At 46.0% G+C, this 24789-nt stretch overlaps 1 protein-coding gene across 2 annotated transcripts in view; it reads left to right on the top strand.

The window, feature by feature from the left end:
* The window catches only part of LOC141476562 (protein mono-ADP-ribosyltransferase PARP8), a 188167-nt gene that overhangs the window by 88771 nt on the left and 74607 nt on the right, over window positions 1-24789 (top strand). For both annotated transcript variants that reach the window (XM_074165254.1, XM_074165253.1), the window contains exon 3: window positions 21749-21786. In XM_074165254.1, coding sequence (XP_074021355.1) covers window positions 21749-21786 — 38 coding nt within the window. The remainder of the gene's footprint in view (window positions 1-21748; window positions 21787-24789) is intronic.

Raw genomic sequence — 24789 nt, 5'->3', positions numbered from 1 at the left:
CTATTAACTATACTGTTAAACTTATTGATTTCTATAACCCTCTCATATAAGCTTACTTCCACGCAAATTCTATGCTATGGCTGGTTTCTACATTCACTTCTTTTTCTAACATCATGCTTTGCAAGGCAAGTACAGTGTGCATTTGAGCATACGTGACTTGATTTATGCTTTTATAACACAGGAAAACAAACATGGCAAACATAACATAATTATCAACAGAACTACCAGGTCGATGACAACAAAACCAACGATACTTTTGTGAACAGAAAAGATTCATTGCTCCGTTGTTTCTGATGGTTGTTCGTGATGCTCGGCTTCTAGATACGGTCGAACGTATTGTGCTGGGATCCACTTGGGACCATTTCCTGTGGAAACACAAGCGTATCCTCGCCCCCAAGTTATCAATGGCATGGGGCCTTCCCATTGTCCGGTGGCCATATCACAAATATGGACCATTGGCCGTGTTTTGAACATTGGGGAAGCTCCGAAGTGTTGACTTACTCGTGTCATATCACTGTTGTCTCTGTTTAGAAAATTTAAAACAAAAGTGGCTTTCCATAGTCGTTCCTGTGGTGGATCTCCCAGACTCCCCCTTTTTTGCTTAATTAGCAATTGCTTTAGCGTTTGATGGGCACGCTCAACAATCGCCTGCCCTGTAGGGGAGTGTGGAATTCCAGTGATGTGGCAAATGCCCCATTCCTGTAAAAAAAGTTGTGTGGTTTTAGATACATACGCAGGGCCATTGTCTGTCTTGATGGTTTCTGGTATACCCATAGCAGCGATGGCTGCTAGCCAGTGTCGTCGGACATCTCGACTCTTTTCTCCTGTATGTGCAGTGGCAAAGATATAATTAGAAAAAGTATCAACAGTGACATGTACATACTTTAGGCGGCCAAATTCTCCAAAATGTGTAACATCTGTTTGCCAAATTTGCAGTGGTGAGGTGCCACGTGGGTTAACTCCCAATTGTGGCAACGGGGCTATAGATTGGCATTCAGGGCATGTCAAGATGATATTACGTGCTTGGTCAGTGGTTAGCTGAAATTGCTTTTGCAGTGCCTTCCTGTTTTGGTGAAAAAAACTATGTGAGAGCTGTGCTTGTTGAAATAATTGCAGTGTGGTGAGGGAGACCGTGGCTTTATCAGCAGCACGGTTGCCCTCGGCTAGGGGTCCCGGCAGAGAGGTGTGTGACCGTATATGCATGATATAATAGGGTAATTTACAATAGGAAACATAATGCCATCATTTTTTAAGTTGTGCGAATAACGCTGGGCTGTTGACTTCCTTTAGGAAAGCGCCTTCTATACACTGAACAATTCCTGTAACATATAAAGAATCAGTTATGATATTGAGATTTACATCAGAAAAAAGCTGAAAAGCACGTGCAACAGCTGCAAGCTCAACAACTTGGGGCGATCCATCGACACATTTTATATCTTGGTTCCTGAGATTGTCGGTGGATCGCCAAAGGACTACCGCCCTGTGTGTTTCCCCAGAACCGTCTGTGAATGCTGTACCTGCATTAGAAAGTGGGGTATGAGAAAGTAAGGTTCGATTAGTCAGGGGTAATTCTTCTAAGGAATTTAACAGAGGATGTTTAGGTAAATGGATCAAAATTTGACCAGTGCAGTCTGCAAGTGCAGTCTGCACACTGAGAGATTCTGCTAACATCCAGTCCAAGTCTTTTTTGTTGGTGGGAATATAAGTGAATTCTGGATCACCAGCTTTTAGAGTCTGAAGTCAGTGATGACCTTTCTGAATCAAGTTGGCAAACATTTCTAATTGTGAAGTTACAGTCTTTGTAAATGCATGAGGCAAAAAGAGCCACTCTAATATCACAAGTGGGGTTTTTTTTTGTTGAATCCCATTGGCTTAGAAGGGCATATGGCTGAAAGGTATTTTGAATGATGACTAAGTACACTGGAAGCGTTAAACAAAGACAGTGACTTTGATGCATCTGTAAAGCCTACATTACTTGCTGTAGACATTGCAGTCCAGTAGGTGTCAGCTGTCTTTTAGAGTTCAGGTCAGGGTCACCCTTTAATAATTCAAACAGGGGGTGTAGATCTTGTGTAGTGATACCTAGAAAAGGTCTGAGCCAGTTGATGGTTCCTAACAATTTTTGCAGATCATTCAGAGTCTTTATTTGTAACGCCAGCTTCAGTGCTTGTGGCTGGATGGTGTGAGTTGTAATTTTCCATCCTAGATATTTCCAGGGTGGTTCACGTTGGACCTTTTCCTTGGCTATCTGCAAATCTGCTCCTTGGACAGCAAGGCGGACTTGGCAGATGACTGTCTGCAGGTCTTTGTCTTTTTCGGCAGCTAAAAGTATGTCATCCATGTAATGATAAATTATAACATGAGGGTTTGCATTTCGGACAGGTTGCAAAGCATTTGCTACAGTTAGTTGGCAGATAGTCGGGCTATTTAGCATACCTTGCGGCAACACAGTCCAATGATTCATAGATTCATAGATTCATAGATTGGTCCAGGCCGGAAGGGACCTCGAAAGGTCATCTAGTCCGACCTCCCCGCGGTCAGCAGGGACACCCCCAAATAGACCAGGTTACCCAGGGCCTCGTCGAGCTTCACCTTGAGTATCTCAAGGGAAGGGGCCTCAACCACCTCCCTGGGCAACCTGTTCCAGTGTTCCACCACCCTCATGGTAAAGAATTTTTTCCTAATATCCAATCGAAATCTCCCCTTCTCCAGCTTAAAACCAATGCCCCTCGTCCTGTCACTGCAGGCCTTTGTAAACAGACCCTCCCCAGCCTTCCTGTAGGCCCCCCTCAGGTACTGGAAGGCCGCTATTAGGTCTCCCCGGAGCCTCCTTTTCTCCAAGCTAAACAACCCCAGCTCCCTCAGTCTGTCCTCATAGGAGAGGTGCTCCAGCCCCCTGATCATTTTGGTGGCCCTCCTCTGGACCCGCTCCATCAGGTCCATGTCCTTTCTATATTGAGGGCTCCAGACCTGCACACAGTACTCCAGGTGAGGTCTCACCAGAGCAGAGTAAAGTGGCAGAATCACCTCTCTGGATCTGCTGGCAACACTTCTTTTGATGCAGCCCAGGATGTGATTGGCCTTCTGGGCTGCGAGAGCACATTGCCTGCTCATGTCCAGCTTCTCGTCCATCAGCACCCCCAAGTCCCTTTCCTCAGGGCTGCTTTCTAATACCTCATCCCCCAGTCTGTATTTATACTGAGGATTGTTTCTTCCCAGGTGCAGAATCCTGCACTTGCTTTTGTTGAACCTCATGAGGTTCAACTGGGCCCACCTCTCCAGCCTGTCCAGGTCCCTCTGAATGACATCCCATCCCTCTGGTGTATCGACAACACCACACAGCTTGGTGTCATCTGCAAACTTGCTGATGGTGCTCTCAATCCCTCTGTCTATGTCTTTGATAAAAATGTTAAACAGTACTGGTCCCAGCACGGACCCTTGAGGGACACCACTTGTCACTGCTCTCCATCTGGACTTAAAGCCATTGAGTACCACCCTCTGGGTGCGACCATTCAGCCAATTCCTTATCCACCGAACCGTCCACCCATCAAATCCGTATCCCTCCAATTTGGCAAGCAGGATGTTGTGAGGAACTGTGTCAAAGGCCTTACAGAAGTCCAGATAGATCACATCCATAGGTCGCCCCTTGTCTACTGACCTAGTCACTTCATCATAGAAGGCCACTAGGTTAGTCAGGCAGGACTTGCCCCTAGTAAAGCCATGTTGGCTGTCCTGAATCATCCCCCTGTCCTCCATGTGCCCAAGCATGGCGTCCAGAAGGATCTGCTCCATGATCTTCCCAGGCACAGAGGTGAGGCTGACAGGTCGGTAGTTCCCAGGGTCCTCCTTTCTTCCCTTTTTAAAAATGGGTGTGATGTTTCCTTTCTTCCAGTCTGCAGGGACTTCACCTGACTGCCATGACTTTTCGAATATCATGGAAAGTGGCTTTGCAACTTCATCAGCCAGTTCCTTCAGGACTCTGGGATGGATTTCATCAGGTCCCATGGACTTGTATATCTTTAGATTCCTTAGGTGATCACGTACCATGCCTTCAGTTATAGTGGGATGGACTTTGTCACCTGGATCCTCAACTTGTGGGCCATCAATACAAGAGCTAGGAGGAGAGGGGTTGCCAGTGAAGACTGAGGCAAAAAAATTATTGAGAACTTCCACCTTCTCTTCCTTCGTTGATACAAGTTCCCCATTGCTGCTCATTAGGGGGGGGTACATTTTCTTTAACCTTCCTTTTCTGGTTAATGTACCTGTAGAAGCCTTTCTTGTTTTTCTTTATGTCCCTTGCCAAGTCCAATTCTAGCTGTGCCTTGGCCTCTCTGACCTCATCCCTACACAGCCGGGCAACATCCCTATACTCTTCCCAGGTTGCCTGTCCCTTCTTCCATTTCCTGTGTAGCCCCATCTTACCCCTTAGTTTGACCAGCAGGTCCCGGCTCAACCATGGTGGTTTCTTGCCTTCCTTGCCCAATTTCCTACATGTTGGGATTGAGATCTTTTGTGCTCTATGGAGAGCATCCTTAAAGATCTGCCAGCTTTGTTCTGCTCCCTTGTCCCTAAGGGCAGTTTCCCATGGGGTCCTACCGTCGTGTGGGCTGTTGCTGATTGATAGATGGTACAGAGAACGCAAACCAGGGTGCATCCCTTGGGTGTAGAGGAATAGCAAAAAAAACAGTCCTTGAGATCAGTTATAGCTATTGGCCAATTTTGAGACAGCATAGAAGGTGAAGGAAGACCAGGCTGTAGCACACCCATGGGCTCAATGACTGCATTTATAGCTCACAGGTCATGTAACAATCGCCACTTGCCGCTTTTCTTTGGTATTACAAATACAGGAGTGTTCCACGGGCTGGTGGTGGGTACAATGTGGCCAGAAGCCAGTTGTTCTTGTACTAAGTCATGCAAATGCAGCAGTTTGTCCTTTTTCAGGAGCCATTGATCTACCCAAACAGGGTTTTCTGATTTCCATGTCAATGAAAGGGCCTGCTGCTTGTCAATAGCCCCTATTAAAAATTTGTTTTCAGGAGGATTCCCCACTGGCTTAACAAGTCTCGGCCCCCTAATGTACAGGGCACGGGGAGGACATAAGGAGCTGTTTGTGCAATCCGACTGTCAGGTCCCTTGAATGTTAACATCTTTGCACTTTGGGTGTCTGAGGACCTTCTACCCCCACAATAGCAGAAGTGGGATCTCTCAGTGGCCATTCGGGAGGCCAGTCGGAAACATTAATGATAGTGACATCTGCTCCTGTGTCCACCAGACCAGAAAAGTGCCGATCGTGGACTTGGCTACGTAACAAAGGCTGTTCTTTAGATACTTGTTTAGACCATAAAACTACAGGCTTTCCAGTGCTCCCAAATCCTCCTTTACAATTCCCTTCCCCAGGGTTGGTCACGGAGAGGAGAGGTACTAATTGTGCAATTCGTTGCCCTTTTGGAACAAAACAAGGCAGAGATGGTGTCCAAGCCATAATTTTGATTTCTCCTGTAAAATCAGCATCAATGACTCCAGGCAAAACAAAAAGTCCCATTTGTGTGGTCGAGGAACACCCTAACAAAAGAGCACTCCTGCCATTTCCAAGAGGTCCCATCACCCCAGTGGGGATGAGAACAATTGCTGTGGTATCTAGAGCTACTGACTGGGCTGTGGCCAGGTCCACTCCTGCACTTCCAGCTGTGGCTGGTCGGAGTGTGCTGGCCAAGCGTTGTTCTGTGGTCTTGGGACCGTATTTGTTGTTGTCACCCACGGTCTCGCGCTCCTCCCCCTGTTTCCCGAACCCCCTAGGGTTCGACCATCAGCATGGAATTTGGATCTGCATTCACTTGCCCAGTGCAGTCCCCTGCTGCAGCGAAGGCACGGTCGGTTTGGCATGGATCGATTTTCTCGACTGCCTCGCTTAACTGTTTTACAATCTTTTTTAAGATGCCCAGGCTTTCTGCAATTACAGCAGTCTGCCTTTTGAGCAGCCCCCACAGTGAGGTGTGTTAATAATGCATCAGCTAAGAGACTCCTTTTATGAGTTTCTGTGCCGATACCTTGGCACACTTTTATCATATCAGTGATAGAAGGATTAGCATTCTTAATTGTTCGCAATACCTTACGACAGTATTAGCATTTTCAAACGCTAATTTTTTCATAAGAATATCACGAGCTGCTCAGTTATCTACTTGTCTCTCTATTGCATTTTGGAGCCGATCAAGGAATTTTATATAGGGTTCTCCAGGCGCTTGTGTGATAGCAGAAAAGGAAGCTTCTGGAGCGGCTGTATCAGGTACCCATCTTATCGCGCACAGTACAATTGCTTTTACTTGCTCAAAACACCGTCTGTCCATTTGGGCTTGCACATCGGGAGCAGCCCGAGGCCCCTCACCGACGAGCTCATTCACACCAATATGATTTAAATTGCCAGTTAAGTTATCCAATGCTTTAGCAGTCATGAGATCACGGTACTCAGTCATGAATACAGCATATTGCATAGCCGACAAAATCATATGCAACAACAGTTTCCAATCATGAGGAGTCATAACATATCCATCCCCAACAGCTGTTAGTAAGTTCATGGTGTATGCTGACTGGAGACCATAATCTTTTCCTGATTTCCTCATTTCTTTAACATGATCATAACTCAAAGCCTCCCACGCTCCGGGTCGATTTCCGCGATGAATAACAGGGAACGCCCGCAAAATGTCTGCGTCGCCTTTAGCTAAGGCTTCTTTTTGACATTTGTCCCACACATTACGACAATCACTCGAGGGGGTTAGGTCATTCCCCACTACCTCTTTCAATTTATCATCACAAAGAAATAGATTAGGTTCTTGGTCTGGGTCAGTCGGCCCAGAATCGAAGGAGTCTCCTTCTGAGAGACTCTCTTCTGCAACATAGGTATTGTCCGGGGGTGGCAGCGGCGGCGGGGCGGAAGGATGCGTTGGGCTCTCCTCAGATTTTTTTTGTGTCCCTTTGCAGAGCTCTACTAGGGCTTCAGATATCTGCCGCCAAACTGGTAAATGCTTAGCTGCAACCTTATCTGTCCCTGCAGCAGCGTCCCAAAGCTTTGTGCCAATTTGGTCCCACATGTCTTTGTCAAAGGTGCCGGTCTTAGGAAAGTCCGGGACATTTTGTCATTTTCTTGTACCCAGTCTAAGAGGGTTACCAAAGACAGGGTAGATATGGATCAATTCTGAGCTTTTAAAATATACTGTAGTACTTCGAGATTCATTTGCTGCTCTTTTGGCAGAGTGTTTCCCATGGTTCCCGATCGCTCACCTCTGTCCTGCAGAAGGTGATGAGCCGGCAGTGAAGTCAGTCCTCGAGGCAATCCCTGGTTCGATCGGGCTACGCTACCTGTATGGACGTCTTTAGTCTCTTGATTCGTGCCCCATGTTGGGTGCCATTTGTAGCGTATGAAGGCATGGACCCCGGTCGGAGGTGCAACCAGAATCGTTTATTACAACAAACACGCAGCTTATATAGTACTAAGTATCTTCTTTCCCAACCAACACCCCTTGCAACCCCCAATTGCCAGATGGGCGGAATTCCCCTCAATCAGTAGGGTCGTTAGGCACTGTTTATGGGTCGTCCCCTGCCAGTGTTCCTCCTTCTTCTATTCTTTCCTCTGGTCTTGCTTCTTCCACAATCCTGTTCACCCACACATTTCTAGTATGAAGCTTGTTCTGACATCAAGAGTTGAGAAATATATGTACTATAGGATGTCTTCTGCAGAGGGTCTAAGCTGAATAAAACAAATAACACGATCATTGAAGCTTTGTTTACACCCAAGAGTTTAACTATGTTCATGTAGTTAAAGCAATATAACTGAATGAAGAAGGATGATGGTTGGCTGATCAGAATGTGTTTATGGGAATGGAAATAAATTATAGTGCTATAAGCTGTATTTATAGCAATGTAACTGCAATAGGATTGTACAGAAGTGCATTGCCAGAAGGAAAAATCACATCCCTCACTGGAATAATCATGCTGTACTTTTCTGTGGAGGCCAGGCCTAAATTAATTCCAGTTGCATTTCTGAGTACTTAAATGAGAAAGTTGCTTCAGTAAAGGCTTGCTTTGGCTCTGAGAGGATTTAACACTGAGGGGTGTTGAACATCTGCATCTTCACTGAAGTCTGTGGTTTTTGAAGGTGCTGTAGGCCATCACAGTCCTTTATTTCTGTCTTGGCTCTAAACCTCATTGAAATCAGCAGGAAAATGCTTGGGTGGCTGCAGGACTGGAACCTCTGAAGAGACCTTTGTTAGTCTGGTATATCTTGTTTTCTGACAAATCAGGTGCACAATCATTAGGAAGCAGTTTATCCTGAGAGCAGAAAAAGGTGCCCAAGTGTGATCATATGTGACAGTGGCAAGCTGGGGCACAAAACCAAGTTTTGTTCTGTTCAGTAGTTTTATTTCAGCTTTTTGCTTTCATAGCTTGCACATAACTAACATATGATTACAAGCCCAAGCAAAGCACCACCACCTCTCTTTCTGGGGGCTCAAACAATTTTCACTGAATATGAGTTTAAATACATGCGAGAAGGGCCTATCTAGAAGGGGGTTCCCACAAGAGCTTTCTCTGGCATACTTCACTAATACTTCTCAGAATACACTGATCCGTTTTGCTGAGGAGATCAGCTGCAGTGGAGGTAAGCGGCACTGCGGGAAGGGATCACGGCAAAAAAAAACCCTAAAAGGACCGGCAAGGAGCTCTTTTTGAGGGCTTTTGAAGCCGGTGACGTGCAGAAAGCAAACTCCACAACCTGTGGGGTTGTAAAGTTGGTATGTTTATTCAGCGCCGGGCAGCACGGGGGGTCACCCCACCAAAATCGTGCGCACCCACCGTGGCAGTTAGCTTAGGATTTATACAATCAGATCTTACATATTCAAGGGACGCCTATACATATCCATGACCTTTCCCCGAAAAGGCGGTCTTTATTACGATGAGTTACGAGAAATCATTTCCATAGTCTCCACCTTTAACTCCCCCCAGCTGCACATGCGCAGTGTTTCCCGGTGGTCAGGGGCCGGGGTCTCGGGGATGAAGGCCACGTCTTCCTCGCTGTGTACCTCTCGCTTTTAATGTTAATGTGTTGCTCCAGGCCACGGGGTTGGGAAACCAGAGGATCACTCTGTATACCAATTGTTCCCTTATCTCCCATCGAGGCCGATGTGACCACTTTATGGTTTCAACACATCCTTTCTTTGCCTAAACACCTTGTCAATGGCTTTAGGCTATAGATACACAGTTTAAGCCAAGCAATGGCCCTGCTATTAACCCTTGAGTGTTATTTCCCCTTATCACTGGCAAAAGCGACTGGTCCCTGCTGGAACCCGGCAGCTTGTGGGCGGGCTGCTGAGGCGGCGTAGGCGGAACCACTCCCTCCCCCCCCCCAGCCCCGGCTAAAAGGGGCCTCTCAAGAGCACAGCGACCGGTCGCTGTGCACCGAGAAAGCACACAAAGTGCAGGGAGCGACAAAGGGAATGCAGGGAGGAACCCGAAGCTCTGACAGCTTGACAGGTGAGTCCTCCTGGTGATCATCGTCCCCCTCAGTAGGAGTTTAGCCATGGTCTCCACCCAGAGGAAGGTCATGCGCTCGACCCTAAACAGAATGGATGTGGGAACCCAGACGGACCTCCCACAGAAACATGTGGCCATCCAGGTCACAGGCTGCGGGGAGTGCCAGGACCTTTTACTGGTACCAGATGATAGCTGTGAGACCTGCTGTATAAGATGTGAACAGATCAATGATCTGTTCAGCCTGGTGGCAGAGCTGAAAGAAGAACCTGAAAGGTTGAGGGGTAACAGGGAGAAAGGTAGCAAGGGTCCAGGAGCCCCTGCAGGCACCCTTGGTCAGGCTGAAGGCGAAAGAGTAAATGAAAAGAGCGAGTGGAAGCAGGTTCGTGGTCGTGGCACCAGGTAACCTCCCACCTTACCTACCTCGTCCTGTGAAGTACCTCTGAGGAACAGATACGAGGTTCTGCTTGAGAATGGCCAGTCGAGTGAGGAAGTAGGTAAGGAGCACCCTATAACACAGATGACTCCTAAGCCAAAAAAGCATATACCCTGCATCACCACAACACCCTCTAAGAAAAAACAAAGGGTTATAGTTGTTGGGGACTCCTTCCTGAGGGGGACAGAGGGCCCAATATGCCGGGTGGACCCTCCTCAGAGGGAAGTCTGCTCTCTTCCTGGAGCCCGGGTGAAGGACGTCACCAGGAAACTTCCTGGTTTAGTACGGTCCTCAGCTTATTATCCATTACTGATATTCCATGTAGATGAAGAGGAGACAGCGACTCAAAGCTCAAGAGCTATAGAGAGACTTGAGGAAGTTGGGAGGCTTAGTAAAGGAATCCGGGGTGCAGGTGATTTTTTTGTCACTCCCTCCAGTGGCAGGCAATGATGCTGGGAGGAGCAGGCGGATCAAATCAGTCAATACATGGCTCCGTGGCTGGTGTCGCCACCGTGACTTCAGGTACTTTGATAGTGGGTTGGCCTATGTGGCACCGGGCCCGTTGACAGGAAATGCAAGATGCCTCTCCCAAAGGGGGAAGAATATTCTGTCCCAAGAGATTGTGGGGTTGATTGACAGGTCTTTAAACTAGATGTGAAGGGGGAGGGGGGTGATAACATCAGGCCTGTCTCTGAGGCTCCTGAGGCAAAAGGAATCCGGGAATCACAGATAAAGCACCACAAAGGAAGACCACCTGAAGAGCAACACAAAGGAAATGGAGCCATTCCAGCTAATAAGTCAGCCCCATTGGGTGCCCAGCTGAAGTGCCTTTACACAAATGCATGCAGCATGGGGAACAAGCAAGAGGAGTTAGAGACATATGCACGCCTCCAGGGCTATGATCTTATTGGCATTACTGAGACATGGTGGGATGGCTCTTATGACTGGAGTGTTGGAATGGAGGGTTACAGACTCTTCAGGAAGGACAGGCTGGGCAGAAGGGGAGGGGGTGTTGCCCTCTATGTCAATGACCAGCTGGAGTGTGTGGAGCTCCACCTGGGGATGGATGAAGAGCCAACAGAGAGCTTATGGGTCAGGATTAAAGGGAGAACAGGGGCAGGTGATGTTACAGTAGGGGTCTGCTACAGACCACCAGATCAGAGTGACAGGGAGGATGAGGCCCTCTATAGGCAGATAGAAGCAGTATTGTGCTCGCACACCCTGGTCCTCATGGGGGACTTCAACCACCCCGATATCTGTTGGAAGGACAACACAGCAGGGCACAAGAAATCCAGGAAGTTCTTGGAATGCGTTAATGATAATTTTCTTCTTCAAATGATCGAGGAGCCAACGAGGAGAGGAGCCGTGCTGGATCTTGTCCTTACCAACAAGGAGGGACTGGTGGGGGATGTCAAGTTCAAAGGTAGCCTCGGCTGCAGTGACCACGAAATGGTAGAATTCAAGATTCATAGGGCAGCGAGAAGGGTGTGCAGCAAGCTTGCTACCCTGAACTTCAGAAGAGCAGACTTTGGTCTCCTGAGAGATCTGATTGGCAGGGTAGCGTGGGAAAAAGAACTGGAGGGGAGAGGGGCCCAAGAAAGCTGGTTAGCATTCAAGGACCACCTCCTCCAAGATCAGGAGAGGTGCATCCCAAAAAAGAAGTCAGGCAAAATAGCCAGCAGGCCTGCGTGGATGAACATGGAACTGCTGGACAAGCTCAAGACCAAAAAGGAGGCCTATAGAGGGTGGAAGCAGGGACGGGTATAATGGGCAGAATATAAAGAAACTGTCCAAGTGGCCAGGAACCAGATCAGGCAAACGAAAGCCCAGGCAGAACTAAATCTAGCCAGGGACGTCAAAAACAATAAGAAAAACTTCTACAGATATGTCAGGGACGAAGGCAAGACTAGGGAAGTTGTGGGCCCTCTCCGGAAGGAAATGGGAGACCTGGCCTCCCAGGATATGGATAAGGCTGAGCTACTGAATGACTTTTTTGCCTCATTCTTCACCGGCAAGGGCTCTAAGCACACTGCCCAAGTCACGGAAGGCAAAAACAGGGGCTCTGCGAAGGAAGAACTGCCCACAGTAGGAGAAGACCAGGTTTGAGACCACCTAAGGAACCTGAAGGTGCATAAGTCCATGAGAGCTGACGAAATCCACCCACGGGTCCTGAGGGAGCTGGCGGACGAAGTTGCTAAGCCGCTTTCCATCATCTTTGAGAAATCGTGGCACTCTGGCGAAGTTCTCGCTGACTGGAAAAAGGGGAACATAACCCCGATATTCAGAAAAGGAAAAAAGGAAGACCCAGGGAACTACAGGCCAGTCAGCCTCACCTCTGTGCCTGGCAAGATCATGGAGCAGATCCTCCTGGAATCTCTGCTAAGGCACATGGAAAATAAAGAGGTGATTTGAGACAGCCAGCATGGCTTCACCAAGGGCAAATCGTGTGGAGGAATGGCTGAGTGAAAAAGGGCACGACTTGATTACAATGAGCAACCCAGTCTTTGATAGGGATGAAAGCCTGGAGGAGGCTGTGAACTCTCCTTGAGAAACAGAAGTATGAAGAAGTAGCTACATGATAAGTAAGTGATAAGCGGTACTGCCTCCGGGAGATAGAGAAACATCTGCTGCGCGTGGACAAGAGGTCTGCACTAATTGTGTGAGCGCTCTAGGCGTGTGAACAGAGACTGTAAGCCAATCATATAATTGTTGCTAGCGCGTGCTCTGCTTGCCTGTCTTTATATACTCTGTGTGAACTTGAATAAAGGGAGAACGACCATACTCATATTGAGACTCATCGGTACTCCGGGTCCGTCTCCCACTCCGACATCTGGTAGCAGAGGATGCACAGAGATCCATGGCTCAGCGGGACTGAGTTCTCCGAGTCTGCAGTAAGCAGCTAGAGGAGGGGAGTGGGAAACCACGGCTGGGAGAAGTGCTGCTCGGGCGCAAAGGCGGGAGCAGACAACGGTGCGAGGTGGCCTCTCGCCTCCCAGGCGCAGTGATGCAAGTAGAAGCTGCGGCCACGCTACTCGCTGGAATCCTCTCTAAGAGAGGGAATGAAGTACCGGCAAAACTGTTGATAAAGTTAATTAAATTAGGACAGCGATGGGGTCATTTTTCTGACACACCTATGCTGTTTTCTGTTTCGGAATGGCGGGATTTTGGAGGGGCGATGTGGCAAAAAACATTCGAGGGGCATGAAAAAGAGGAGAAAGAGATAAAAGCCGTCCGTGGGTTGTGGCATACTGTGCTAGAGACTTTAGAAGCGATGAAAGCAGAGCAGGAAGTAGCCTGTGCAGCTGCTGAAATGTTAGGTCCAGGAGCGGCCGCCTTAAAACCTGAAAGTAAGCCTGGACCTATTGCGCGGTTCTTTGGGCTGCCCGCGGTAAAGGGAATGACCGGGACTGTGTGTAAAACTGTTGCTGAAATTCGAGCTAATGAGGACTCTGACCCTCCCGAGAAAAGTAAAGACTTCCCGCTGAACCCCTTGCAAAACTCGGGAAAAGCGGAAGTGACTGATGCGAAACCAAAACAGAAAAGTAATGCACATGCGGAAGCGCCTCGTCAGAAAACTCCAGCAGGGGAGGGGCCTGAAACGTCTACTGATCTCATCGATTTGGGAGGAGCAGCGTGTTGGCCTCTGCCCACAGCACCGCCTCCAGCAACTCCGCCTCTCTTGTATCCACCGTTACCCTCCTCCAGTGATTCGTCTGGTCCGCCAACTCCACCTCCCGACAAGAGTCGTAAACTGTCCACAGACAAAATGTTACAGACAGTTTTAAGGCGCCTCGACGAGTTAGATTTACATGTGGCGAGGAAGGATGATAACATGCCTCCATGGCTAGTGAATCCCTCAACACCCCCGAGAACTGCACGCTGGAATGGCATTATTAGAGACGCTATATTAGAAGGACAGTGGGGAGCAGCCGCTAGTCTGGGCGGAACTCCACCTCTCGCGTGTCCCGTCGTACATGTAAACAATACTGGCAAATGGGAACCACATGATTGGAAAATTTTACAACAAGCTCGCACCACCATCTCAACTTATGGAGTAAAATATGAGGCTACCCGACAAATTGTCAGCTGGATTTTTTCTGCTGATCTGATGTGTCCATATGATTGTTGTAACCTAATGAGACTGTTGCTTACTCCAACACAATATTTGTTGTGGGAATCCTCCTGGCAACAACGAGCTATGAATGAAGCAGCTCGAAGACAAGGGGAGGGAGACCCCCTCCGTGGAGTCACGGCAGAGATGTTCGCAGGGCATGGAAAATTTAGTGACTTGCAAGTACAGTTGACGTTTCCAGCAAACCTATTACAGCGATCAGCGCAACTTGCCCTAGAGGTGTTTCTCGGCCTCCCAGGATCTACTATTCCGTCATTTGGTACCATGATGCAAGGAACTACAGAAAAATATAGTAACTTTGTTGACCGACTGTGGGAAGCAATCATGAATCACCCTGATTTAGATGACAGCGGTAAACAACAGATGTTCAAAGTATTGGCTTTTGACAATGCCAATAAGACCACCAAGCAAATTCTAGCCAGTCTACCAAAAGGAGCAGGCGTTGAAGAAATGTTATTGAGAGTAGAAAGGGCTGAAGCTCAAAAACAAAGCACCACGGTCTATCATAGACTCCAAGATTCGACCACAAAAAAACGAGCTCGCAACTCAATTGCGCACACTGACTGATGTCCAAACCCTGCTTGGAGACATTCAATGGGTGCGGAACTGTGTTGGCATCTCCAATACCGACATTGCACCCTTAACAGAATTATTGAGAAGCAATCATCCAGCCAACGGCGTTACTCTGACGGCGATGCAGCAAGCAGCACTACAACAAATTGCACAAAAACTGCAATCGACGTGGTCATCTCAACGCATTTTAATGTTGCCAGTGTCTCTGATAATATGTAATGGGAAAGATTCACCATATGCAGTCATTTCTCAGTGGCAAAACAAAAAGGGGGAACTTGCTACTCCCTTCTCCTTCTTTGGTGATGCCACTGACAAATGCGAAGGGAAGGTAACAAAAGAGAATGTGTTCAATGTCTTAGAATGGGTGTTCTTAAGTGTACAACCAAAAACGAGCATTCAAACGCGAACTGAAGCAGTAGGTGAATTGATATGAAAAGGAAGATCACGAATCATAGAAATCAGTGGTAAAGAACCAGAGGATATTAGCATACCTGTTAACGCTGTAGATTTAGAATGGTGGCTGCGCAATGACGCTGCTATGCAAAAGGCCTTGTTAGGCTACAGTGGGAGAGTGCATTCACAACAGCCACAAGGGAAATTGTGGCAAGTTCTAAAAAGAAATCAGTGGCTAGAAAGACCCAAGGTACAGAAAGACCCATTGTCAGATGGTATCACCGTGTATACAGATGCAGGCAAACGCTTGCGGCGTGCAGCCTGTGTTTGGCAGGAAAAAGGTCAATGGTGTCAGCATATCATAGAGGGACAACCTCGAGATTCCCTTCAAACATTGGAACTAACCGCAGTAGTTTGGGCCTTGAACAATTGGCTAAGCACTCCCTTGAATGTAGTAACAGACTCATTATATGTGGCTGGAATAGTGCCACGCCTGGAAGACGCTCTACTTAGAGAGACAGCTAATCCTAGGCTGGGGAGTTTATTTATTCGGTTGCGATTTGTACTTGACCAAAGAACAGCTGCCTGTTGTGTTATCCATATTCGTAGTCATCAGCTAGACCTTGGACTAGGCCAGGGCAATCAACTTGCTGACAGCCTGGTTAGTCCAGTGTGTCATGTGCCTCCTATGGATAAATTTCAACAAGCTAGGCAGAGTCATGAGAATTTTCACCAAAATGCAAAAGGGCTAAAAAGACAATTTAATTTAACAGAAAATGAGGCTCGAGGCATTATCCAAGCCTGCCCGAAATGTGGGAGCCATGGCCCAGGAATAGGGTTAGGAGTGAACCCAAAAGGATTAAAGGCGTTAGAGTTGTGGCAGATGGATGTCACACATATCCCAGAGTTTGGTCGCTTGAAGTATGTACATGTGACCATTGATACATTTTCAAAATGATCTGGGCAACCGCATTGCCCGGAGAAAAGGCGATGGGCCTGCTTATGTTAGTCAAAAGGTTAGAAAGTTTTTGCTAAGATGGGGGGTTGATCACACGACAGGGATCCCACATTCGCCTACGGCACAAGGATTAGTGGAACGCACTCATCAAGTATTGAAGGACTATCTAGGTAAACAAAAGGGAGTAGAGACAGATGCTCAGCAAAGGCTACATCGTGTGCTCTTTACGTTGAACTTTCTCTGTCTCATGGGTGATCGAGAGGAACCGCCAGTGATGATTCACCATCAAAACCTTAAGTTCAATAGTACAACAATACTCCCGCAACTCAAAGTGATGTATAAAGATCCAGTCTCTGGAATTTGGATGGGGCCTGTTCCTGTTATATTTAATGGTCGAGGTTATATGTGTGTCTCCACAGATTGCGGTCCAGTGTGGGTGCCCAGTCGAGCTGTAAAACCTGCTCTGACTCGACATGATCCGCCTGACAACCAAGATGTTCAAGATCCTGACCCTGGGGATATTGATCCCGGCGGTAATGACCCTCCACAAGATTGAACCTAGGGAAAACACGTGGGTCACCTGGGCGAATAAGACAGGACAACAAGCCTTTTGTCTATCGCTTGCCTCTGCTACAGAGCCTTTTCGGACATGTTTGATAGGAGTACCTGGTTTTAAGGTAGAAGACTTTAGCAAGTATAGTAAGCAGAACTGTACTAATTCTCAGAGTGTTAGTAATTGTAGTGCCACGCTCCTTAATAGCTTGAATGTTACGCTGCCTTGGGACCCTCAAGAATTAGAACTGTTAGGATCAATGAGAATTGGAAATGTCTCCCAGAACTGGACTCAAACCTGCATATTTTTTGGAGGACCTGCCTTTACTGGCGTAAATTATTATCGATCATTTAATTGGATGGGGTGGACAAACGTCACTCCGAAAGCAAACTACTATGACTATAGATATAAAGGCGCATTTTGTGGCACAAATGACACATCAAAGCAAGGACTGGGAGCCCTTGGGGTTGGAACGAAAGGGGAACAGCAAATTTGGAACAATGGCACCCCAAAAGCCTTGCCGCCAGACGTGTTTTTGATATGTGGTGACAGGGCATGGCAGGGAATTCCGAAAAATGCAATAGGTGGTCCATGTTATCTTGGCAAATTAACGTTGTTGGCCCCAAATCAAAACTGGTGGAAAAATGTGACCAAGGGAGAAAACGCCGCACGTACAAAACGGGCGGTCACGGGTCTCCCACCAAATTGCAATGATGAAGTTACCTTGCTCAATCCCACTGAGAGAGTGCTTTTATCCTTGTTTGTACCTGGGGCAGCGGCAGGCAGAGCTTTGAAGGAGATAGGACGGTTAGCTTGTTGGGCTGAAAAACAAGCTAAAGTCACCACTGAGGTAATAGAAACTCTGTTAGGAGATCAAAATAGCTTACGCCACGCAATTTTGCAGAATAGAGCGGCAATTGACTTTTTGCTATTAGCTCAAGGTCATGGTTGCGAGGATTTTGAAGGCATGTGCTGTATGAATTTGTCCGATCACAGCGAATCAATTCATAAACAGTTGCAGTGGTTAAAAGAGCATGCAAACAAAATTCATCAAAACCATGGGTTTTTAGATGGGTGTCTGACTAACTTGTTTGGGAATATGCCACAATGGTTAGTAGGCTTGCTTGTTGAAGGCTTGTGCATTATAATAACCCTTATGATTATAGGTCTGTGCTTATGTTTAGTGCTTAGTCGTATTAAGAGAGCTATGTTAAAAGTAGTAAACCAAGCCTGGATTGCTCAAAAACAAAAAGGGGGAATTATGGAGGAATGGCTGAGTGAAAAAGGGCACAACTTGATTACAATGAGCAACCCAGTCTTTGATAGGGATGAAAGCCTGGAGGAGGCTGTGAACTCTCCTTGAGAAACAGAAGTATGAAGAAGTAGCTACATGATAAGTAAGTGATAAGCGATACTGCCTCCGGGAGATAGAGAAACATCTGCTGCGCGTGGACAAGAGGTCTGCACTAATTGTGTGAGCGCTCTAGGCGCGTGAACAGAAACTGTAAGCCAATCGTATAATTGTTGCTAGCGCGTGCTCTGCTTGCCTGTCTTTATATACTCTGTGAGAACTTGAATAAAGGGAGAACGACCATACTCATATTGAGACTCATCGTTACTCCGGGTCCGTCTCCCACTCCGACAAAATCGTGCCTGACAAATTTTGTGGCCTTTTACGGTACTGCCCCAGACTTGGTGGACAAGGGCAGAGCAACAGACGTCATCTCCCTGGACTTATGCAAAGCGTTTGACACTGTCCCGCACAACATCCTGCTCTCAAAATTGGAAAGTCATGGATTTGATAGATGGACCACTCGGTGGATAAGGAACTGGCTGAATGGCCGCACTCAAAGGGTTGTGGTCAATGGTTCAATGTCCAATTGGTGGCCAGTGACGAGTGGTGTTCCTCAGGGGTCGGTACTGGGACCAGTGCTGTTTAACATCATTGTTGGAGACATGGACAGTGGGATAGAGTGCACCCTCAGCAAGTTTGCCGACGACACCGAACTCGGTGGCACGGTCGACACGCTGGAGGGAAGGGATGCCATCCAGAGGGACCTGGACAGGCTCGAGAGGTGGGCTTGTGCAAACTGCATGAAGTTCAACCAGGCCAAGTGCAGGGTCCTGCACCTGGGACGTGGCAATCCCAGGCACAAATACAGGTTGGGCGGAGAATGGCTGGAGAGCAGCCCTGAGGAGAAGGACTTGGGGGTGTTGGTGGATGAGAAGCTCAACATGAGCTGGCAATGTACACTGGCAGCCCAGAAAGCCAACCGGATCATGGGCTGCATCAAGAGAAGTGTGGCCAGCAGGTCGCGGGAGGTGATTCTACCCCTCTACTCTGCGCTCGTGAGACCCCACCTGGAATACTGTGTCCAGCTTTGGAGTCCTCAACACAGGAAGGACATGGACCTGTTGGAACGGGTCCAGCAGAGGGCCACAAAGATGCTCAGAGGGCTGGAGCACCTCCCCTATGAAGACAGGCTGAGAGAGCTGGGGTTGTTCAGCCTGGAGAAGAGAAGGCTCCGGAGAGACCTCATAGCAGCCTTCCAATATCTGAAGGGAGCCTACAGGAGAGCTGGAGAGGGGCTCTTTGTCAGGAAATGTAGTAACAGGACAAGGGGTAATGGTTTTAAATTGGAAGAGGGGAGATTTAGATTAGATATTAGGAGGAAATTCTTTACTGTGAGGGTGGTGAGGCACTGGCACAGGTTGCCCAGGGAAGTTGTGGATGCCCCATCCCTGGAAGTGTTTAAGGCCAGGCTGGATGGGGCTTTGAGCAACCTGGTCTAGTGGAGGTGTCCCTGCCCATGGCAGGGGGATTGGAACTCGATGATCTTTAAGGTCCCTTCCAACTCTAACCATTCTGTGATTCTATAAATGCTTTCCTCTGAAGTGGCAGCACAGGCTTATCAGATTCCATTATTATTTCCAACGTATTACCACTTGATTTTGGTTTGGCAGATAGATTTTCTATTAAAAGTGTTGTGATTTAACTCCAGTCAGCAGCTAGAACCACGCAGCTGCTTGCTCACTCCTCCCACAGCGGGATGGGGGAGATAATCAGAAGAGTATAAGTGAGGAAAAACTCATGGGTTGAGATAAAGACAGTTTAATAGATAAAGCAAGCCAAACAAGGAATTCATTCACTACTTCCCATTGGCAGGCAGGTGTTCAGCCACCTCCAGGAAAGCAGGGCTCCATCACACGTAATGGTTACTTGGGAAGACAAATGCTATAACTCTGAACATCTCCCCCTTCCTTCTTCCCTCAGCTTTATATACTGAGCATGATACCATATGGCATTGTGGCATCTGATGCCACCTCCATCTGAAAAGCATTTGTCATGGTTTCGGTTGGGATGGGGTTTACTTTCTTGCTAGGAGCCTGTGTAGTGCCATGTTTTGGATTTGGGATGAAAATAGTGTTGGTAGTGCACTAATGTTTTTGGTTGTTGCTAAGCAGCCAAGGCCTTTTCTGCTCCTCACACTGCCCTGCCAGTGAGTAGGCCACACCACAATGTTTAGAAGATAGTTTTTGGTAAGAACAGGCCCTTAGTCAACTTCTTGGGGGCTTTTTTGGTGGGGTTTTTTTGCATCACAGGACAAATTTCTCCACACGACTGCACTGAAATATAACATTTCCTTTTTTTGGAATATTTCCCTATTTAAAATAGTGATATTTTATGCCATTACAGATTAATTAGATTTAAATACCTCAGTCTTTAGGGAAAATACTCCAAGATGAGGGGATACAGATGCTGCCTATTCCAAATGTCTGAAAAATCACAAAATGTTTAACTTACACAGTGATGGGATTTAATTCTGGCTTGACTGAGGCTATCAAGTGTTGTGTGGCTAAATCTTGTCAGCTGTAATAAACATTCTTTCTGCTTCAATTTATGTGAACATTTGCAGCTGTTGAAAAAATAGGCATCTTTGCTTTTTAGTCAAACAATACATAAAAAGAATTACACTAGAATAGATTATGTGCAAAAACAGGTGACAGAGCTGTGTGGTAATAGATTGACTTATGGAAGAAATTATGAGACCTACTTTTTCATATTGATTACGTCTTCCAGTCATTGGATTGTGAAAGTAGACCTCATTTAACGGAAGTCCTTAAAAGAGAAAAAGAAAAAATCATCCATGGTTTTATTTTGTAGTCTACATGGAATTTGTATTCATGTAATTTAGAAAGATCCACTGAATCAATTTTCAGCAATGTACAATACATAACAAAATTTATTGAGGACTGTGCCATCCTGCCTTTGTCTGCTTAACTCACTAGAGACATGGATGCACATCATGTATTATTTAAATGTGTAGGTTGACACATATAATTTATAGGGTTTAGAAATGGAAAGAACATGAATTATACAACAGAAAGCTTTCGGTGTGCTACAGAGTTGAGTGTTTTTAATGCAAAATGAAGATGCATATTAACCTTAAAAAAATAAAAGGGACTTGGTAGGTACTTAAATAACTAAGCAGACCTTCATGCCTATTTGTCCTGCTTACAGCAGTGAGTTTAGTGAACATCTCACTGGGTGGTAGGGAAATCACATGTGGGCTGAGCTGGAGGACTGGGACAGTATGTCCATTTTCTGATGAAACAGATGCAGGTAATCCATCTGTGAAGGTACCCTTAAATGTGACAGAGAGGCAGAGGCATCAAATAAGATTGCCACAACTGTTATAAATATGGGGATTTGGTGGGAGGAAGGAGTCCAAACCATACAGAGCCTTTGCTAAGACTAACAGGCATGTACAGAAGTACTACTGAGCCTTGAGTAAACCCCAGAAACAGATGCAGAGAAAACTGGGCTTTTTTAGTTCTGGTGTTCAAAGAGCAACTTTTTTTTTTTTAAAGCCTAAGTACAGAATTTGTGAAATATTACTTTAAAGTGAATATAATGCAGTCTTGATATTCTTTTTATGAAGGCTGAAAAAGGGATGTGCCAATTTAGCAAAGTAAGCTTTCAAAATGGGCATGACACTTTTTTTTTTGCTGCACACTTCAAATGCCATCAAAATAGCTGTTACCTTCTGTCCTGGAAACTGTCAGAAACCTATAAATAAACATAAAATAATACAGGAACAAGAAAAGAATCTTATTCCAGCAGTTAATGTTGTTCTTATTAATTCTGTTGTTTCTTTGTTTGTTTTTTTTTTCTTTTTACAGTGTATCCTATTCAGTGCACGTCTCTGAGGATTACCCAGGTACAGTGCAACGTTCTTGTCCATGACACCTGTATGCATGTTACTGCAATTTGCAATATTCAGATGAGAATATTTGGAAGGGTGTTAATGTCTTCCAGGTCCATCCTTGTGCTAATTATTTTCCATTAGTTAGATTATTTTCACAGTCATTTCTCCTTTTCAGGCATCATTTATCAGCTGGGTCAGGGTAAGAAAACCTGGTTCACAAGTTTACAGAGACTGAAGCTTTCTGGAGCCAACAGTGATAGGAGTGGGAAAGTGCCCAACTCCTCTTTGGCATGGCAGATAAAGCTTGATCTTTCAAGAGGCTGCACAGTCTGGCACGGGGCCTGCAAAGCACTTCTGTGTTTGACCTTAATGAAACTACTCACGTTCTTAAAGTTAAGCCTGTGGACTGTGAGTTGATGCTTCTCAGGGTCTGTTGCAGCCAAGGGTTTGTGTATGGGCATGCCTTTGATAACATAAACTTGCAAAGCTGTTCCCAAATGCTCAGTCCTGCCTCCCTGTCATACCCTGAGCTGGGTTGGCAAAAGCATTTGTGTTACCATGTGGCCAACCCAGACAAGGGGAATTATCCATATGAAAGACAACCAGGAAAGAGCAAAAGCTAGTTTTCAGCTAGCTTGTTTCCCTGATATCCTTCACAAAGAGACTGCACAGATACTTCAGATGGCACAGAGGTTAGCAGAAGCAGAAGAGGGAAGCGAGGGTGAGGGCAGACAGGCACTGTGCAAGTAAATGTACTTGGTAGTACTGATGGATTGCACCACATTGTGTATTTTGCACCTGGAAGTATGTAATAGTGCAAGTACCGTGAATGACATGAAACCCTCTGGCCTTTTTTTGATCATTATCAGTAACATCTCTGTAATATTTCTAAAATAAATATTTCTTGTTTCTTTTAGAATCTCTAAAGAAGTGAGGCTTTGAGCTTCTTCACTGATAAGCAGTAGACTATGTCTGTTCAAAACACCAGTGACTGAAGCAGATGCAGAGAGAAATCAGCATTAGCAGTGATGCTAAATACAATGGATTATGTGAAAAAATGCTCACAACCTTTGTGAGAGATATTTTTTTTTCACCAGTAAAAACTGGAGGAAAAACTGCTACTGATAATAATCTATTCAACATGTAGTAAGCAGAGAAACTGAGATTCATAAAACACAGTCATGCCAGTGATAAATTGATTCACTGATTACTCCATTGACCTGACAATGAAAGGAGGGACAAATAATTGAAAAAAAAAATCTATATCATATTTTATTAATGGTTTGTTTTATTAAACATCAGTAATGGATTTATTCATTTCAGGGATTAAGCTATTATGAAGGCACTAAACTTGATCTCTATGAACCCCTAAACTAAATGGCAAGCTGGAGCACTGAACCAGCAGTGTTGTGGATGGAGTGATCAACTTCACTAGTTAGAGTGAAGTAGTGAAATATTTATTAAGGCGAAACAGTCATTTAACAAAATCAGTAGTAAGTGCAATAAAACCAGTAGTAAATGCGATAGTGTTTTACGAGATTCGATGTCAAGGTACACTCTATTATTTACTGCATAGAGGACAGGGTCAGACAAGCTGTCAGGGAGACCCTCCCGTTGAGTCACGAGGTTCAGAAAGGACCCCCTTGCTTTCTAAACTCCTTCTCAGAGAGGAGTCTGGGTGTGGCTGGATCCAATCCTAGTCCCAGACTTGGTCAATGGTTTATGTCTAAAGGATTATATATATACGCAATCAACCCTTTATATTACTTAGCTAAGATTTCAAAGTTTAGCATGCTCTTAGTCACTTACCGAGAATCTGTTGCGGCAAGGAATCTCTCAACCTCGAGGAGTAGAACCTTAAGCGAACGTCCTCACAAAAGGGGAGATCCTGGCTTGCAGCCCGCTGCCATACAGGAGAGCTCAAAGGGCTCTTGGGCTGTCCACTATTTATAGAGTAAGATAATTGACCTATAGTCATATTCTCATGGGAACAAAATTTCTAGGTCCCCACTCCAGACAGTGTTTTGGCTGTGTTGCCAGCCATCCCCCAAAGTCCAGGTGCAAGTTATCGCAACTGATGTTGTGATGGCCATGATGGCCAAGGCCCAAGCAGGAGCTGGGGGGGTGTGTGGAAACAGGGAGAGCACACCGCCACAAGCAGTTACTCCCACAGCACATAAGATCTCATCTCCTGGCAAACTGTTCTGACTGACAGACATCAAACTTCCCTTATGGATGCTGTTTGCAGCATGCCCAAGCCTGAGTGACTGGTGGCTCTAAAACCTAATGAACATTCTCTGACATATTTTAAAGCCAGACAGAACTGTAGCTAACTTGGTGAGGAGGGGTAAAACAGCTGTGCATGTTTACTGATTAAAAATCTAACCCTTTAAGCCTCTGGAAGAGATGATTTAATTAATATCTCAAGCTTTTGCAGTGTGTATGTTTGCTTTGTGATGAAGAGGTGTTTAGTGTGTTAGGAAGGATAATGAATCTTTGCCAATTTACAGCTTTGATCCTAAAAATACTCGCTTTGACTTGGTGAGCCAGATTCTTTGTCTTCTCTCTTTGTGCTAAATCTCTAACTTAACATTACTGCTGACTGTGGCTATCTCTTCCCAGGCATGTATTTTAAGGGATGTTTCAGGGACATGTCAGGGTGTGATGGTGTCAAGCCCGGGAAGCTCTGTGCTGGTATCCTCCTCAACTGAAAGGTGATCTTCAAGTATTGCTGCTAGTTGCTAGAGTTCACAGCAGCAGATGCTCATCAAATTAAATTTCTCACAGGATAAGTCTTTACAGATCAAGGTTTAAGTCCATTAGTGTGTAGCTATATCAAAGTCATATCCTTTGGAGATTAAGAGTGTGTAATACACATTGGATCAAATTTGAAAATCTGTGAAAAGGCTGTCAGAGTTGATCATCAGATAATTGCTAATGTATGCAATAAATATACGAAAACAGAAGAGATTAAGTTACCATACAAATGATGTTTAGCCGAAAGTGATACCACCA

This window comes from Numenius arquata, chromosome W, assembly GCF_964106895.1.
Source record: "Numenius arquata chromosome W, bNumArq3.hap1.1, whole genome shotgun sequence".
NCBI classification, from domain to species: Eukaryota; Metazoa; Chordata; class Aves; order Charadriiformes; family Scolopacidae; genus Numenius; species Numenius arquata.
Note: the sequence above shows the minus strand (reverse complement) of the source record. Positions and strands in the feature narration are given on the sequence as shown.